The sequence below is a fragment of the Panthera leo genome, chromosome E1 (genome assembly GCF_018350215.1).
Source record: "Panthera leo isolate Ple1 chromosome E1, P.leo_Ple1_pat1.1, whole genome shotgun sequence".
In the NCBI taxonomy this organism is placed as follows: Eukaryota; Metazoa; Chordata; class Mammalia; order Carnivora; family Felidae; genus Panthera; species Panthera leo.
Genome location: NC_056692.1, coordinates 38,099,897 through 38,118,251, shown reverse-complemented (window position 1 = coordinate 38,118,251; position 18,355 = coordinate 38,099,897). Strand labels below are relative to the sequence as shown.

The window sequence follows — 18,355 nt, the reverse complement described above, 5'->3', positions numbered from 1 at the left end:
CCATACCTTACCCAACTCTAGGAAGAGGACCAAAACACCAAGAAAATTGAACAAGCATTAAAGATACATACCTTTAAATTAACTTTTAATTTTAAGAAAAGGAAATGGTGAATACAATTTTAAATAAGCATGGATCGATGTACCTGTGTTCAGGCAGCTCTGCTTGGGGCAAAAGCGCCTTATTGGCAAGTTACATGCCTCACAGGCTTGGCCAGCTGAGCTGAGCTTGGGAGGCTGTGCCCAGGTTCCAACAACTGCTGCTGAGCAGGAAGAGATGTGAGCCTGGGTGCTGCTCACCTCCTGTCTAGCTGTACACGATGCTTCACCTGGAGCCTGGTGAAGCAGCTGAAGATTTGAACGAGACCTCTGGTGAACACAGGGCTCCAGAGAACCAGGCTGGCATCAGTCTCCAACTCTTGCATTGGGATGTCCCTGGGCCTAGGTCAGCACCAGGTAGTAGCCATCCGGATTCTGCACTGAAAGCAGCGAAAAGGGCACCTCTGGAATGAGGCAAGCCAACCACCACTTCTCCAAAACCAAGCAGCCTGCAGTTATCTGTCACACCCAAGTGTTCTTCCTGCCCCAACTGGAATCTACCTCTTGAGCAAGCTTCCCTCCCTCTGTAGTGTAGGAGGGATAGAGGGCAGGCATCTGAATAACCAGAAGCCAGCTGGTCAGAGGTGCTCTGCACCGGGTGATGTCCGGCAAGCACCTTCTGCCTTATAAGATGGGGTGGGGGTGGGGGGGCGGGGCAGAAGAGGGAGGGGCCTTGCCTTCCCCTTTAATAAATTCCCTGACAAAGAAACTGGGACATTTTTTCCCTTGTGAAAATGCATTTATCCAGTACCATTTTTTCCTGAGCAGTAAACAGCTGTCTTGTAGCTACATGAATCTGTCTCTTTGACACAAACAAAGGTGGCATTCAGATGCTTACCAGTTGATTGGGACACAGCACACACCATACCCCATCCCCAGCTTACATGCACCTTCAAGGAATCTTTTAATCTAATTTAGGAAACAATATAAACACAATCTTACCCTTTCTAGAGCCTGTCAGACACACTCTTCTCCTCCTAAAACTCCTACCTTTTTTCACCACAGCCACAAAGTATGATTCATCCTTAAGATTCTGAACCACCTACAAGGGAGAAGGGTCACTATGACAGTTCTGTTCTTAGAGCCAAACAGAATAAGCCAGGGTAGGGACAGGGAAACTGGACCTGAGGTGGAAGAGTGATCAAGGCCCTTGGGCCTGGCGGAAAACCACAAGCTACTTTACCTGGTCACCAAGGAGAATGAGGATGCCCCCAGGGCCCTGGTGGAAAAGGCGGTGGATCTGATTGGCTGGGAGGGCCAAGAGCTCAGCCAGTTTCCCCTTCAGCTCCACAACACTGAGTTCATCTAGAGAGATCTCTTGATAAAAGCCTGGGGGTGTGGGCAGCACAGGGCAGGGATCAGTTGGGGTCTGAGGTAGTGACAGTCTCATGGGGAGGGGGGTGGGGGCAGGAAGGCATAAAGAAGGAAAGAAAAAGGCTTATAAATCCGCTTATTTCTCAGCTTTGGGAAAGCCTCAGACTAAGGGGAGCCCTCACTATAAAAAGGAGGGGGGGCATCTGGGTGGCTTAGTCGGTTGAGCGTCTGACTTTGGCTCAGGTCATGATCTCATGGTTCGTGGGTTCCAGCTCCGAATCAGGCTCTGCTGACAGCTCAGCCTAGAGCCTGCTTCGGATTCTGTGTCTCCTATACCCCTACCCTGCTGGCACTCTCTGTGTGTGTCTCTCTAAGGGGGAGGGACACCTACATATGAATGAAACCCAAACACAACAACAAGATTATAATCTTCTAATCCCACATACTAACAATGACAAAATCAGATGGGGTTGGGGATTAGAACATGGAAAAATAAACCCAGGAGACACCGTGGAAGGAGAGAACTAATCTGGTCATGGAAGATGGGAATGCCAAGGAGGGCATCTTGGGTCCCAGGAATGATGAAGCATCACCCTCTCCCCAGGCCAGAAGAGGTTTCATGCAGCCACACCTGAATTTCTTGCCTTCTAGAGAGAAGCCAGAACTCACCTGAGTCAGGGTTCTTAGGAACCTCATTCTCTTGCCTAGAGGCCTCCTGAGCCACATATAAAGTCAGCCGGTGACGGATGGGCCTGGGCCAAGAAAACAGTGTACGTATCAGCACTTCATACCTAAAGTAACAGCCCCCTCCCTGGGAGGGACCCCGCCTCCTCTCAGGTCTCCAGGGAGGGAGATCACCAAGCGTTTCTTAAGCATTTAATGAATGCTGAACCCTGAGAGGAGAGAAGATGAGAAAAATCCATCTCTGTCCTCAGAAACTGAGTGATGCAAATGGGATGGCTACAGAAAAAGGAGATCCTAAGAGCCTAACTTTAGCCCATCCCTGCCAGTCTGGCTCTGTGACTGGTAGGTCACAGAGGTAGGTCACTGTCCTTGGGCCTGAGTTTCTTCCTCTGTGAGTGTGTGGGACTAAGTGGTCTTTAAGGTACCTTCCAGCTTGAACATTCCATGAGACACAACCACAAGCTGAACTTGGTAAATGCCACTACAGAGGGAAAGAGATCCTGGTTGGCCGTGCCCAGCACCTGGCTCTAAGAGTATTGAAAAGGCGGATCCCATCGGCAGCCCCACATATCTGGATAAGGTCCCGGCGGGTAAGCTTCAGCAGATCAGTGCCTGCAGAATCAGACAGGGCCAGATTTGGGGAGGAGTCCCAGGATCGAGGATGGCAAGGGACACAGTCCAACATTAGTCTACAAATAACCCTATTATGTCCAGACATGGGGGTCAAACTTGGATTCAAATCCCCGTTTTGCCACTTGCTTGTTAGCTGTGTGTCTTTGGGCAAGTTGTTTAACCTCTCCGAGCCCTCTCCTTATGGGTAGTATATAAATTATACGGGATAATACATGAGAAGAAAGCCTAGCAGGCATAGTGCCTGGCAACTCTTAGTCCCAACTAAAAGTTAGCTGAAGAACACACAGCAAGCCAGGACCATAGGCAGGCTTCCTGCCTGAGTGTTCTGCCCTCAGTCCCCCACAGGTACGGTCCCTGCCAGATGCCAGCCTCACCAGTGAAGTTGGCCAGCATCCGGCAGTAGCTGGAGAACCGGTGCCGGTGCAACCACTGCTGTGTCTCTAGGATGGAGGCTCCAGGGCTCAGATCCTGAGGCATAAAGAGGGCAGTCCAGGTACCACCATGGACCCATGGACTTGAGAGCAAGGGGTAGGAGAAACAGCCCTTGCCCTTGGGGGCCCCAAGTCTGAGAGCCTAGGCTCATCCTGTGAGTGGCAAGTGCCCAGTCCTATGGGGAAGTTTTGCCATCTGTGGCCATACAACCTCTGTCCACCAGGGGGCAGAGCCACCCTATTCTGGAGAGTGCGATAAAGCCCTGAGAAGGGTTTGAGATAGAGGTTGGGGGACTGGAAAACGAAGACGCACCTCAGCGGGGCTGCCCCCCAAAGTGTCCAAGGTGAACGGTGGGGAGGAGCAGAGCCTGTGGGGGGAGCAGAGAGACAGCAGTGCAGCCGGTCTCCAGCCCCACCCACCCTTCCCTGGCGTGCAGAGCTTGCTGGTGTTACCCAAAGGGCACAGAGCTGAGCCTCTTGCCCTCAGCTGCGCCCTCAGTCCTGCCCCTCCCCGGATGCCCAGGCTGAGGAGCCCTTCTCTTCACGCTGGCCCCAAAGGGCTGAGAGGCGCCCATCCCGCCTCACCTCTCCGTGGACAGGAGCTTGCAGGCGTGGGGAGAGGTGAGGGCAAGAGGGCTGAGAGGCGGGTGGGGCCCTGCACTGGGATCTGGCCACGGTGAACACTGTGGGCAAACAAGCAGCAAGGTTCAGCCCAGACATTCCGAGGGCATTGGTGGCTGTTCCCTCACCTCTCGCCGATTGAGAGCTGACAAGGGGCCTGCCTGGGGCCAGACTTGGTCCCTGCTCTAGGAGTCCCTGACAAGTAGACCAAATTCCGCTCAAAGCAAGAGCGTAAACCAGCCTGCAGGTCTGGCTGGGGAAGCTGGGGGAGGCTTCCAGGAGCAGCAGCAGGAAGGGAAGTGCTCTGGGCAGAGGGGGGCAGAAGCCGGGTGGGGCGATGGTGGGTGCAGGAGAAGCAGCCTGGAGAAGTTAAGCGCCTGGGTCTTGAACAACAGATGGTGCAGCGTGTCCTTGCAGGTAACGGGTGGAATCACTGGGGGATGTGATGATCCTGGAGCAGCCACAGCCCTCGGGCCTCAATTTCCCCATGTGTCCAATGAGGATCCTTCCTCTAAACCCGCGCTCCTGCCCCCACCACCAAGGCACACACCTCCAGGAAGACGGTAGTCTCACTGGCAGCCTGATACTTGTCTCTCTCGTGCAGGGGCTGTTTCTCAATCTTCTCCCGGTCTGTTTTCAGCTTCCGGTCAGCTCCTTTGGGCTACAGGAGAGTGACAAGGGAAGCGCAGAGCAGCCCCCCCCCACCCCTTTACCTGCCCACTTCCCGTTTGCGGATGGGGCTCTAAGAAAGAGATCAAGCCCCATCCCTCTGTTGTACAGAGAAGGGAACTGCGGGCTGAGGGGACGCAGCAAAGCAGGACTGGCATCCACACAGCCAGCCAGGCAGGGTGACGGTCCTGAGAGAGAGGGGGCAGGAACTGCCTGTACCTTGAACACCTTGATGAGGCAGCCAGCTGAGTGCAGGTGCTCAGGCGGCAGCTCCTTGTCACTGGGCCTGAAAGTGTCAATCTGGAGGCGGAAGGGGACACCTTTCTCTCCACCTTTTTTCCGAGGAGTGAACTCGGTGCTGATGCAGTGAACCTGAGGCAAAGAAGCAAAGAGAAAGCAGGGTGATCACAAGTCCCACCCAGTTCAAGAAAGCTCACCTAACACTTGTTACCTGCCTGTCACCTGTCAGCCTCTTACCACAGCAACTTGCCATCCCCAACCAGAGTTTGTTTCTGACAGCATAACTTTATTAGTTTCTTTCCCTTGTTCAAAATCCTTCAGTAGCTCCCCATGGTTATGGGTTGAGAAGCAAAGCTCCTCACCCTCATGTTGGAGCACCTTAAAGAATCAAGTCAAGCCTTTCTTCATGGCTGCTCTCTCTCACCCATCAATGAACACACTGCCCCACCTAGCCAGCCTAATCATGACGCCCAACACACTTGCATGGTTCTTCTTAGAATCTTCTACCTGGAAAGCTCTGCCCGCTCACATATAAGCCAACAGGTCCCATTCCAGGGTAGAGTTGCCAGTTAAAATACAGATGCCCAGTTAAATTTGAATTTCAGATGAACAACAGGTAAATTTTTTATAGCGTAAATATGTCCCAAATATTTCATGGGACATTCTTCTACTAAAAAGTTCTTTATCCGAAATTCAAGTTTAACTGAGCGTCCTGTATTTTATTTGCTAAATCTAACAGCCCACTCCAGGAAGCCTTCCTGGCTTCCACCGCACGCAGCCTGCAGCCTCTGTGTTCTGCCTGGTCCCAGGATTCCAAGGGCAAGTGGGGTCTTCCCCTCTGTTCACCCCCACTGCCCACTATAGCCCTCCCACAATCCTGCAAAGAACAGTTAAAGGGTCCAACTTCACAGGTAGGGAAACGAAGGCTCCCAGAGATCATGTGACCTGAGCAAGGTCACATGAGGGAGTGGTGGAAGTGAAATTGTGCCACATCTGCCTGACTTCCCAGTCCAGGTGCTTAGAGCATAGCGAGCACTCAAAAAAGTGACATACGGGTGACTTTTGACAATATTGTTAGATTATAAAGGGAAATCTATTCAAGGAAATATAGAGAATGCTGAAGCCGGGTAAAGAAGAATACAGCCCCCCCCCACCCCCCCGAGACAGACTGTTAACATTCAAGGATTGTTTCTTCCTCTGTCTTCTCTGGGCAAGAAAAAGGAAAAAAGAAATATAACTTGTGTATACACATACATGTTTTTATTTTTGTAAAATGGAATTCAAACTTTAAATACAAGTTTGTCTTCTGTCTCTTTCCTTCTAGGAAAGCAGTTTCTCTTGTTATTAGACATCATTTTACTGGCTACATAATTTCCATTGTAAGTCTTCCCTAAAACTTATGTAAAAATCAATCCTCTTCCAAAAAAAAGCAATTATCTTCCCATGGGCAATTAAAATCTTTTAATATGAGAAAGAGTGGTTCTATGAAGAGCTGGTCAATATATCTTTGTGTACTTATTGAACGCTGCTACAGGATAACTTTTTGAAATGGAACGACTGGGTAAAAGAGTAGAAACATAAAACATAAAATTTAATAAATTTTGCCCAAGTGCCACTCTACCCACAGAATGAGTGCACTAATTAAGTCTTTGCCAGTCATATATGTGTGTGTGTGTGTGTGTGTGTGTGTGTGTGTGTGTGTATGCACACACATTTTAATTAGAATTTTCTTTTTTATATAATTTTTTAAAGTTTATTTATTTTGAGAGAGAGAGCATGCATGCACACGTGAGTGGGAGAGGGGCAGAGAGATGTGGAGAGAGAGAATCCCAAGCAGGCTCTGTGCTGCCAGCACAGAGCCCAACATGGGGCTCCATCCTAGAAATGATGAGATCATGACCTGAGCCGAAATCAACAGTCAGATGCTTAACTGACTGACCCACCCAGGTGTCCCTAATTAGCATTTTCTGAGGTTGCACTGTCTACATTTATTGGCAATTTGTATCCTTGTATAAATTGTCTGCTTGTACCCTTTGCCCGTTTTTCTGTTGAACTTTCATCTATGTTTTCTTGTTGATATATGAGAACTTTTTATATATTGAGGCTCCAACACATTATATGTAATTTATGGCAACTGTTTTTCCCACTTAATGTCTCCTTTTAATTTTCCCTATGTATTGCAGACCAATGACTTTTTATGAAGCTAAATTCTATCCTGAGTTCTGTAGCTTCTTCCATTGCGTTCAGCTTTAACAAGTGTTTCCCTGCGGTGAGAGTCAATAAACATTCAGCCATATTGTATCCTCCAGGTGCTTTCCGGAAGTGGTCTATTCGTGTCCCTTCACCCCCAAACTCACCTTCCTTTCCCACCTGAGCTGCTGCCACTCCCGTCTGACCTCCAGACTCACCTGCAGGAAGAGGGAGGTCCTCTTGGTCGGGTCCCAATGAAATTCCACCGTGTTGAGCTGTGAGGGCAGCACTTGGGGCTCTATCACCCCCACGGACAGTGGCACATCTGCAGGCACAGGATGGCGAGCAAGGAGCAAGCCTCAGCCGTCCCCATCCACAAAGCCTTCCAAGCCGGAAAGCGGCCCTGAAGGCTCCCCCGTCCCTCCCCATTCACCGATGTCCAGGATGCGGTCCCCTGGCCGGCTCCACCTCCACCCATCCAGCTGTTGCTGCTCCGTGTACTGCAGGCGCCGGTCATGGAAAACCACACGCACCACACTCTGTGAGCACAGGAAGGCAGGGCTCACGAGTCAGAGGGTGCTTGGGCATTCGGGAACCAGTTCCCACAGCGGGCGTAGGCCAACCATCCCACCCTCGCCCCCACCTTGCTTCCCAGCCTCAGGGCCCACAAGCACTGAGATCGCCAGGTCTGTGTCCAGATGCCCAACTGCCACTCTCAAGCTGTGAGACTGGGGGAGTAACCTAGAGACCCTGAGCCTCAGTTTCCTTATCTGTGAAATGGGTGAGTTACTCCCTTCCCACTCTTAGTCACTCTGTTTCTTTTCTTGCAGCACTTTTCAATTTGCAATTGGGAAATGAATGTGTAATTGCATATAATTTGTGTAATTAACATGCCTGTCTCAGTAGAATGCAAGCCCCCTGAGGAAGGGAACTACATCTGCCTCTTTACTGTTGAATCTCTAGCTCATAGAACAGTTTCTGGCAATGAATTGGGGCTAAATATATACTTTTTTTTTTTTTTTTGGACAGAAGGACTCATGCATGTGAATAATGCTATGTAAATGTATTTCTCAATCCCGGATCTGCTACTTTGTGTCCTTGAGAAAATACTTAACCTCTCTGTGCCTCCTTCCTCAACAACTCCTGCCCACCAATGTGCTGCTGTGAAGGTAAAATTAAAAGGTGGACTTGAGAGGTTCTGCTTGACAGTGACATCACTGTGATGACACTGGCTTCCTGCCCAGATGGACAGTCATACCCAACCCTTGCCAGTTCTGGAGGGGAATGCACCTACCTTCAACAGCCGGGCCCACTGGGTAGTATCACCCAGCTTGGGGTTGCAGAGCATCTGCACCTCATAGGACTGGCCTGGGAGAGATCAAGGGGATGTGCGAGCCCCACTCTGCGGGCAGAGATGGTGCCTGCCATTCCCATCCCGCACTGGGCTCGGCCTCCAGAGCTTGCTGCCCCACTAAGCCCTCTCCTTCCCCAGGCCCAGCATACCCTGGTTCAGGTAGGTGAGGGTCTCCTCCTGCTGCTTCACTGCCGGCGAGGTGGCTGCACAGAGCACATACTGGAAGGCGGGGCAGGGAGGCTCCGAGCTGGGGATGTTGTGCAGCTCTTCCTGCTTCAGGTAGGGCAAGGGCAGGGACTCCCTGCCAGGGGGAGGAGAGCACCTCCGGCTTTCCGCCTTGTCCATCCCTTCCCCTATGGGGCTTTGACTCTGCCTGCCATATCCTCCAGAGAGCCAAGGCACCCCAGCAACAGCCAGGGCCTGAGAGTCCCCCATTCAACTCCTCTGGCTCCTGGGAAATCTCCTTTAAGGTGCACATTTCAATTTTTTTTTTTTAACGTTTATTTATTTTTGAGACAGGGAGAGACAGCATGAATGGGGGAGGTCAGAGAGAGAGGGAGACACAGAATCCGAAACAGGCTCCAGGCTCTGAGCTGTCAGCACAGAGCCCGACGCGGGGTTCGAACTCACAGAGTGCGAGATCATGACCTGAGCCGAAGTCGGACGCTCAACCGACTGAGCCACCCAGGCGCTCCTAAGGTGCACATTTCAGATACTACCAAACATCTACAAAAATCTGCCCTCGGGGCGCCTGCGTGGCTCAGTCGGCTAAGCATCAGGCTCTTGATTTCAGCTCAGGTCATGATCTCGAAGCTCATGGGATTAAGCCCCGAGTCAGGCTTTGTCCTGGCAGGACCTGCTTGGGATTCCCTCTCTCTCTTTCTCTCTCTCTGCTCTTGCCCTGCTCGCACTCTGATGTTAAAAAAAAAAAAAAAAAAAAAAAAAAAAAAAAAAAAAAAAAAAAAAAAAAAAAAAAAAAAAAATCTGCCATCACTTATTTGTTTGCAGGCTTGTCTGATACCAAGTAAATGCCCAACAAAAGTGCCCCGAGAGGGTGGGTGGTCAGGGTGTTTTGAGATGTCCTAGGATCCACTAAACACCAGGTGTCCCAGGATCCACTTCTCCACCCCCAAAGGAGCCCAAGAACAGGAAGCCCACCCCCCTTGTCTTCAAACAGATGGCCCTACCTGCCCATTGCAACTCAGACCAGGCCCTTCCTTGGAATCTGCGGGGAGGGGTTCAGGCCCTTACCTGAGTAAGCCACTTGGAGGCCCGGGGTACAGTTCCCCAGGGCTGGGCCACAGGTGCTCTGGCTGGTTGTGCCAAAATAGCATCTTGGAAAGGGAGCAGAGCCAGCTGTGTGACAGAGACTTCGGCACTGGGCTGGGCTGGACCCACTGGACTATCCACCTTTATACACACAAGCAAACCCACAAAAGGGTGGGGCAAGGCTGGGAGCCTCTTATTGGCTGAGCACCCAGGGCTCTAGGAAACATGGGACCTTTCAGGCAGCCCAAGCTGGGGGGAATCAAGAAACGGTGTGCCCAGGGCTCCCCACCAATCATTAACTCAAAGGGGATATGGTGGTGCAGCAAAACAAAGTCTCAGGGATGGACATCCACTCCCCACTGTTCCCCAAGAGTCTCGGGGGCACCGAGGGGCACCCTCGGGCTTCAAGATTGGTCCTAGATCCGTAAAACATGTAGAATCCTGGAGACTCGTGGGCCTGGACCCCTCACATGACCCTGTGAGAGGAGCCTGACCACTGGAGGGGACAGAAGAAGCAGATACAGAGCATTGCATGGACCTACAAAAGGGCTTTATCCCCATCGGCCTCCCCCTTCTCCCCCACTTGCCCCCTAACACACACACACACACACACACACACACACACACACACAGGTGCAGTGATGGCAAGACACCTGTCCTTTCGCTGGGGGCTGCCTGACTAGGGGACTGCAGTTTACAGAACATAGTCCAGCTTGCTGTGGAAACAACTCAGTGGTGCTAGAAGGGAGAGCCCATATGTGGGGAGGCAGGGGTGTGTGTCTGGGCCCCCTCCCAGGGCAGTAGAAGGAGAGGAGTCCCAGTCAGGCTGGTGGCTTTGCCCCCCCTCTGCCCCAGGGGCATGGGGTGGACTGTGTTTATAGACAAATAAGGTCTGCCTGGGGGACAGTTTCCTTCCCCACACTCAGTCCCTGTTGTCACTGTACACAGGTCCCTGGGCCCACCCCCCACTACTGTGTTTGGTATAAACAGATGAGGGCTTTGCAAAGAGCAGAGACAACCCTCTAAAGATGTGGTCTGACCTCATGTGACCCTAGCTATCCAGGTTTTGTGATTCTGGGGGGCTTACCTGAGAGAGAGAGAAAACCAAAGAGTACCCCCTCCAACACCAGGCAGGGCACCTCCATATATGCTTTCTCCTCCCATGAAACCAGACAAAAATGGAAGTGGAGAGGAAAAGGGGCGGGGGGGACATTCCTGCCAGTAGAGACCAAAGAAGCCTGAGTCCCCAAGATCCCCATGACAAGTTCGCCAAGACTTTGGGAACCTACCCATTGCCCAAAGTCGAGTTCAAGGCCAGAAGGCCCCCAGGAAACCCTCCAAGGCTGGACAGAGCAGGTTTCCAGGAAGGCCAGGGGAAGGGGGATGGGAGCGGACCCAGTAGGGCTTGGCCCTGGCCTGAGCAGATCAGGGTGCAGGAGTGATGGTGAGGGGAGGGCAGAGGACATGAGCAGGTGGGTGGAGGCTTGTTATCGGGGCGGAGGTAGAGAAGGTAGAGGCTGGTGTAGGCCCCTTTCCAGGACACCGTGAGGAGCTGGTAAGGGGAGTGGGACTCCAATCCCAGAACCCAGTTCCCTACCACTCAGCTTCCACCTCCAAAGCTGTCTGTACCCTTCCCCTTCCCCCCTGAGGCTGCCTCTCCCCAGCTCTCTTGGCTACTGCTTCCACCCATCTCAGCGTCTCTGTACTCTGTCCCCATCCAGATGGTGTTGGGCCTGTTCCTGGTTTTCCTTGGCTCTCCCTCTAAGGAAAAGAGCTGGGCTTGGGGACGATGGAGCCTGGCCAGTCACAGCGCCCACCCCACTCTCCCTGTGCCCCCTCAGCAATCACAGCACGGGGTCTGAATAGTCCATCCTCAGGCCCAGAGAGGCCTTGAGAAACTTCTGGTCCTACTCTCAGAAGAGTCTCAGGCCCTGCCCAGGGCACTGTAGGTACTTTACCTTCCTAAACCCCCTTTCCTCCTTCGTAAAATAGGGACAAGTGCTCCCTCCCATTCAGTGTGGTAGTGAGGACTGAAAGAAATTCTACGCAGCTGAATGTTATTCCAGGGTTTAATCCTCATGAACCCCCATTGGGGTGGTCGTATCTGCCACCCTCAGGGTCCCCACCAAAGCCCAGTCCTGGGAGGTACAGACATAACTGGCCCCGAAACTTCCCCACATACAGATAATTTCAGGGGCAATTTTTGGGTGAGATTTTTTTTAATTGATTCGCCCCACCCCCACCCCAAATACTCTGTCATTTTCTAGGCGATGGCCTAACCCAATCCTAATAATACCCCTTGGGTTCCCTAAACCAAGGCAGCAACTTTTTATCTGTAAAAATTGCTGAAAAATAACAATTCAGTGTCCTTCTCCTCTGACCAAAATGTTTTGTTCTGTTTTGTTTTCTATCCCCAGGCAACATTCCAACCTAGAGAATTGGAGAATGAGGTCCACCCCTCCCTCAAAGAAAGAGGGGCTGGGAGAAGTGTTCCTTATTCATTCATTCATTCAACAAAATATTATCGAGTGCCTACAAGGTAAGAGGCTCTATCTCTCTCTCCCTCCCTCACACTAGGGTGTGTGGGACCTCGGGCAGGGTACCTAGGTGGGTGGAATCCTGCCCTATCCAGGGCTCAGGCGTCCCCTGCCCCCCCCCCCCACCCCCCATATTGGTGGTCAAAAGTTCTGGGTCCTGAGTTGCTGGCAAAAGGATTTTAAAAAAGGAATATGGCAATCCCTGTGTGGTCTGCGTGCCTGTGCACACAAATGCCCCACCCCAGGAGATGGCCCCACCTCCCAACCAGTCTCTGCCTCCTTTGGGTGCGCTGCTCTGCACCAAACAGCGCCCCCTAGAGTTAGCACACAGGTATGGCTCTAAGCACCCAATCCTTTGTCCTTAGTCCCTCTGAACCACCCAGAAAGTCTCCCCTTGGAAAAGTACTCTCTGTTCCCACTTCAAACATACTGCCTGCTTCTTAGCTTTCTTGCAGCCCAGCCAGTTGGTGCTTATGTTCTCCATGTCCTGTGTCCGCCCTTCATCAAATCCTTCACAGCTGTTCATTCTTTTGTGTACTTTGTCCAATGTCTGTTTTCCCATCAGAGTGGAAGCCCCTTGAGGGTATGGACTAAGAGAGGTGCACCAGCGTTGGGGTTAAGAGTTTGTATCTCGAGATCGACTCTGAGTTCAAGCATAGACGGCTTTGGGCAATTAGCAACCTTTCTGAGTGAGTCTCATTCTGTAATTATGAAAAGGGGATGATGAGAGCCTCTGCCCCATAGGGCTAGAGTACAAACTGAATGAGATAATAATTAAGTCCTTACTAAATGTAGATGTATCTTTCTCCATATATCCGGGTATGTATCCCACATCATATGAAGCATTTGTAAGTGAAGAGGGTCTGTTTATTTAATAAATAGTTCTTCCGTGCTCATACAACTAGAGTGCTTTTCAACCGATCTATCGTCTAATGTTGATGCTGTTTTTTTCTATTATTCTATTATCACCTTCCCCCCATTATACAGATGGAGATACTGAGGCTCAGAGAGGTTAAGTAGCTAGGTCAAGTCACACAGCTAAGAGAAGATAGAGCCAGGTTTGAACCTAGGCCATCTGGGTCACAGTCCCTGCTCTTAATCACTGTATATGCCCCCACTCTGCCTGATAAATATGTTACGGAATTTTAAAATTAATCTCCAGGCAACATTCCAACCTAGAGAGCTAAGGAATGAGGTCTACCACTCCCCCAAGGGAAAAGGGCTGATGGGGGAAGTGTTCCTTATTCATTCATTCATTCATTCATTCATTCATTCAACAACTCCCAAAGAAGTATCAGACCCAGGTTCCTGGGTCTGATTCCAGTGATGTCAGAGACCTGGGGCTTTTCTGAGCTCTGGCTTTCCAGATGCAAGATGGGGACAAAATATTTTCCATTCCGCTCCTGGGCTGTGAGCCCTGAGGATGAATAATATGAATGACAGTAGCTGGGCTGCTGTGGTTTTAATAGAGGGGTGTGTGTGCTAATGATGCAGTGGGAGGGGCAGGAAGCAGGATTTGTGGTCTCAGACAGTTTGCCTATGATAGGGGTCCTGTTTGACTTGGGAATTCCTTTGGGATGAGCTGTAGCAGGGAGGAAAGGCATTGCAGGCAAGGCAAGCAGTTTTAGGTTTGTATGATCCAGGGGGAGGGGACCCGCCCCACTACCCACCACAACCGCCCATGAGGTATGACGATTCCCACTTACACACTAGGAGACACAGGCATGCAAGTTGTCCAAGTCTATGAGCTAGGAAGGAATGGGCTGGAACTTGAGTCACCTCACTGTCCTGCACACCTGTCATCCACCCAGGCCAAGACACAGGAATGCGTCCTGTCCATCCCCATAGTGAAGCTTTTGGCCAGAAGACCCCAAAAGCTCACTACTCCAGCTCCCTGTTTCCATGTTGCTGCATTTGGGAGCCGGAGCGTTCTCCCTAAGACATAGAAATGACTCCACCACTGCTCAGCAGAGAACCCCCATGGCCTCCAGCCTCCGCTGCTCTCAGCGCCATTCTCAAGCTGGGCTATGGAAACCCCTCGGTCCATCTTCCAGGGCACCGATGGCACGTAATGGTTAGTGCTTCAAATCAGTTTTTCTGGCAGGAAAACCAATATGAATATTCTTGGAGTCAAATGCAAGGTTTGCAGAAACATTTAATATAGAGCCATGTATCTAAATTCCTTTCAAGTTCTGACCAAACCGCTTTGCCTCCTCTCCTTCCCCCACCCCCATGCCTCCAGGGCACTGCTGGATTGCTCAGCGGGGCTCCAGTGAGCGAGGTTGAGAAGCTACTTTTGGTGGAAGACCCAGCTTCCAGGCTCAGCACTCAGGGCCATCCGTCTACTTTCATCTGCCTTTCCTTCTCACCTCTTCCCATTGCTTACCTGTTGTGTCCATGACAGGCTGTTCTGTTCCACCCCTCTCTGCCTTTGCCCAGGCTGTTCCCTCTGCTGGAATACCCTGGGCCTTCTGCCTTCGGGTCCGCTTCATGGCCTCTATCAACTCAGCTTGCGGCTCTGTACCCCAAGTCAGCTCAGAGAAACTTTTGCATTATGGTGCTCTCTGGGTCAGGATGTACAAGAAGGCCTTGGGTGCAAGGATCAGGCGCCCCTGGTGCCCAGAGCCACTGGAGGCATCTAGTAGGACCTCATGATTTAGATGTATCAAATGTAGACCCTCAAAGGCGCCACCTAGACGCCCCTCCCTGAAGGACACCCAGTGTTGCTTTCTGTGCAGTCTCCAGCCTCTCCCAGTAGGAATGCCTCTCCCTAGGATGAGCTAAGCAGCCGGACCCCAAGGGAGGAGTTAAAAGCAGACGCCACTGTCCCTGCTTCAACTTTTCCTTGGCATTGTCCCCCTCATGCTTCTCCAGCATAGTCAGCAGGAATCGCCCTCACCTCTAACACCTGGATCCAGCTGCTTCCAGACTTCATCCTCCCTCTTTTCCACCAGGTCTCGGTAACCACCCGCCCCAGTCCATGCCCAGGGCCACTCTCCAGCAAAAGATCCTCCTTAAGAATTTGGGGGCCCTTGAGTGTTCATCCCTCCAAAATTCTAACCCCTAACAGCACCCCCTCTATCAGTCCACTGAGTTCCACCCCCTTGCTCACCCCAAAGTGATGATATTGCTGTTACCTTGGTAACACATGCTTCGTGGGTGGGTAGGGGGAATGGACTAGAGAAAGAAAGCAGTGGCTTTAGGACACTATCAGAGGCATGGGAAGTGGGGCGGGGGTGGCAAACTGGCACAGGGCCTGGGGAGAGGTGAAGCAAGCGGCTATGACTTCTGGCCCCGTGACTACTGTCAGCCCTATGTCCTCAGCCTCAAGGAGAAAAGAAACAGAATAGAAGGGGACATCTTTCAGGAATGAGTGGTTTTCTTCATAGAGCAGAGGGAAATAACCCAAACAGGTCTTCCGGACAGCCTCAGCTTGGCTGGGGAGGGGAGGAGGGATTGCACACACCAGAGTCCATGCTGTTCCCCTCCAGGGAGCCTGGGGCACAGACAGAGAGAACAGCTCACCCAGAATGTGTTAGGGACAGTGCCACAGGCAGTGGGAGGGAGGCTTTATGCCAGTGTCCCGAGCTCCAGGGGTTGGTGGCAGCAGGGGGTGGAAGGGCTCTCCTCCAGCCCCTGGGGACCTGGCTGTCCCAGATGCCACAGCCGGAAGTGTGTCAGGCACTTGCGTAAGAGCCTTCTAGATTTCCATAAAATCGTAATTACTGATGCCTGCCATGGACCTTAGCTCATTAGAGCGGTATCTGCCTCTGGGGCCCCAGTGGGCCAGCAGCGGGAGGTAGGGGAGACTGGGCAAGGCAGGCCCTCTCACTGTGTTCTTCTTGTCCCCAGCCCCACTGGGCTGGGCCCTCTTCCTCTCCTCAGCTGGGAAGTGAGAACCAGACTTGACCTCAACCATGACAGACTCCCCACCCTAGGAGCTCCAATTCTAAAGCTGGAGGAAAAAGACCAGCCACTCATGTTTTCAGCTTGGGCTGTCCTTGGCAACTCATAAGGGCAGAGGCCACAGCAGGGAGGGGCTTGAACTGAAGGTGTTCATGGCAGAAAATAGGTCATTCCTTACGGAAGGAGAAGCAATCCCTCCCATCAGAGAATCTCAAACTGCTTAAAGTGGAGGGGCCCTGGGGGTCATTCAGGCCAATGGTTCTTTTAACCTTTTGGGGATTTTAGATTCTCTGAGGAGAAGATGAAAGCTCTAGACTGTCCCCCAGAGAATGCTGATCCGCCAACATTTTACACAGCTTCAAGGCATTCATGAACTCCCTGAAGCTCACCTGCAGGCTCGAGGTCAAGTATCCCTAAATAAATAAATAGGTAGATTGATAGATAAAAACTATTTTTTGTGCCCTTACTCTGTCCAGCTCTTTATGTATGTTAACTCATTTATTTATTTATTTATTTATTTATTTATTTATTTATTTATTATTGAAAGACAGAGAGAGTCAGAGCGTGAACAGGGGAGGGGCAGAGGGAGACACAGAATCTGAAACAGGCTCTAGACTCTGAGCTGTCAGCACAGAGCCCGACGCGGGACTCGAACTCACAAACCACGAGATCGTGACCTGAGCCACAGTCGGACACCCAACCAACTGAGCCACCCAGGCACCCCTGTATATTAACTCATTTAACCCTCAAAAGTACACTAAGAGATATATACAATTATTGCCCCTATTCTAATCCAGGTCTCCATTTCAACCTAAACTATTCCAATTCTGCCAATCTAAAAAGAAAGAAGCCGAAGTCCCTCCAGAGATGGAAAGGTCTTTGCTCAAGGTCACAGAACAGGAAGAAAAGGGCAGACCAGGATGAGAACCAGTCCTTTCTTTCTTTCTTTCTTTCTTTCTTTCTTTCTTTCTTTCTCTAAGCTTTTTTAAAAATTATTTTTAAATGTTTTTATTTATTTTTAAGAGAGAGAGCAATGGGGAAGGGGAAGGGGGGGCGGGACAGAGGCTCCGAAGCAGGTTTCACACTGACAGTAGTGAGCCCATGCGGGACTTGAAGTCAAGAACCGCAAGATCATGCCCTGAGCCAAAGTCAGATGCTGGGCCACCCAGGTGCCCTGAGAACCAGCTTTTCTTAGTGGGCTGAACACTGAGCCGCATGCAGTTTGGAGTCATCTGGTCCATCCCTCTGTCCTCAGGCTCCCAAGAGCCTAGCACCCACTTTTACTCATGGAGCTCTCCTATTAAGAGGCTCCCTCCCAATAGTTCTCTTATGACTTCTGGCCTAGGGAGCCTTCCCTCTGTGTGTGACTGCTACTTACCCTCCGATAGCACCTTGCCCCTTGCTCTGCCCACTCCTCATAGCTGCCCCTCTGACTCTGAGATGGGACAATGTTCCTTCTTCTCCAGAAGCTAGCCCTGCTACTCCTGCTCTGTCCCCAGTCACTGCAGAGGGAGTTGTCAGCACTGAAGCAATGACTCAGACTTAGTTCATGAAAGACTGCTCTGAAACACGAAGGCCGCAGGCCAGAAAGGACATCCAGAGGTCATGGGATCCAGCCCCCTGCCTCCTCCACATTTGCCCCACCTCGGGCTTCTGATGCCTACACCAGATGGGACCCAGGACCTACAGACTTCCCTAGCTTTCCTGGGTCGCTGGTAGCACTGATACCCCTGGAAATTCTTCCCTCTGTCTAGTCAGACTTTCCTTCAGAGTTGGTTCCTCCATGAACTAACAGCAAAAGCACTGGGAAGGGACCGATCTCTCAGAAGAATGGAGGAAAAGAAGAAAATAACTTTCCCTGCCTGTCTTCCCTGGGCTGAGGGGAACTGTCTCATTCACTCTGACAGTGAGGTAGGCACTATCTCTATTTTGCTGAAGAAGAAATCAAGGCTCTAAAAGGTTTAGCTGCTTACCCAAGGTTACACGGTTAATTAGTGATCATCTAGGTATTAGAGTCTAAGGAACTCAGAACTTCTGCTGTTGGTGGGGAAACAGGGGTAGCTCCCCTCCAGAGGTCTTCAGTACAGAAGAGGCCCCTGTTTGTTCCAGCCCAGGATAGACCGAGGGCCTGATGATCCTATCTCAGGGTGCTTCAAGCCTCCCTAAGTCTGAGTTGCCCAGTAGGGATGTTGGGCTAATCTGGGCTGGGCAGGAGGGAAGACGGTAGCCCTCACTTCAGAAGGGATTGAGGGAAGGCTGGTTAGTGAACAGGCCTTTGGGGAGACTGGCTTGAGGGCCGAGGCCAGGATCTTTTGAAGCTCCTTTCAGGAAGGCTGTACTCAGAGTCAGTCTGCCGCTGCAGTGGGTGGACCTGGAGGGGGAGGGAACTAAGCCCCCACAACCACCAACCC

At 51.4% G+C, this 18,355-nt stretch overlaps 1 protein-coding gene across 1 annotated transcript; it reads right to left on the bottom strand.

The window, feature by feature from the left end:
* Window positions 1-312: 312 nt before the first annotated feature.
* Window positions 313-8,667, bottom strand: LOC122206190 (transcription factor CP2-like protein 1). The gene is made up of 14 exons (XM_042915106.1): window positions 8,382-8,667; window positions 8,173-8,246; window positions 7,312-7,417; window positions 7,097-7,203; window positions 4,668-4,820; window positions 4,330-4,440; window positions 3,744-3,841; window positions 3,472-3,526; window positions 3,102-3,195; window positions 2,616-2,706; window positions 2,080-2,162; window positions 1,280-1,425; window positions 1,087-1,138; window positions 313-476 (listed from the first exon to the last, which is right to left on the bottom strand). The coding sequence occupies exons 1-14, from the start codon at window positions 8,665-8,667 to the stop codon at window positions 439-441; spliced, it is 1,494 nt and encodes a 497-aa protein (XP_042771040.1). The 3' UTR covers window positions 313-438.
* Window positions 8,668-18,355: the final 9,688 nt, after the last annotated feature.

Coding starts and splice junctions, on each gene's coding strand:
- LOC122206190 (XM_042915106.1), bottom strand. CDS start 8,667: ATGGGGGACTCTCAGGCCCTGGCTGTTGCTGGGGTGCCTTGGCTCTCT. Junction 2,707..3,101: donor GATGCTGGCCAACTTCACTG/GTGAGGCTGGCA, acceptor CTGATTCTGCAG/GCACTGATCTGCTGAAGCTT. Junction 477..1,086: donor TGTGGCTGTGGTGAAAAAAG/GTAGGAGTTTTA, acceptor CGCTGCTTTCAG/TGCAGAATCCGGATGGCTAC.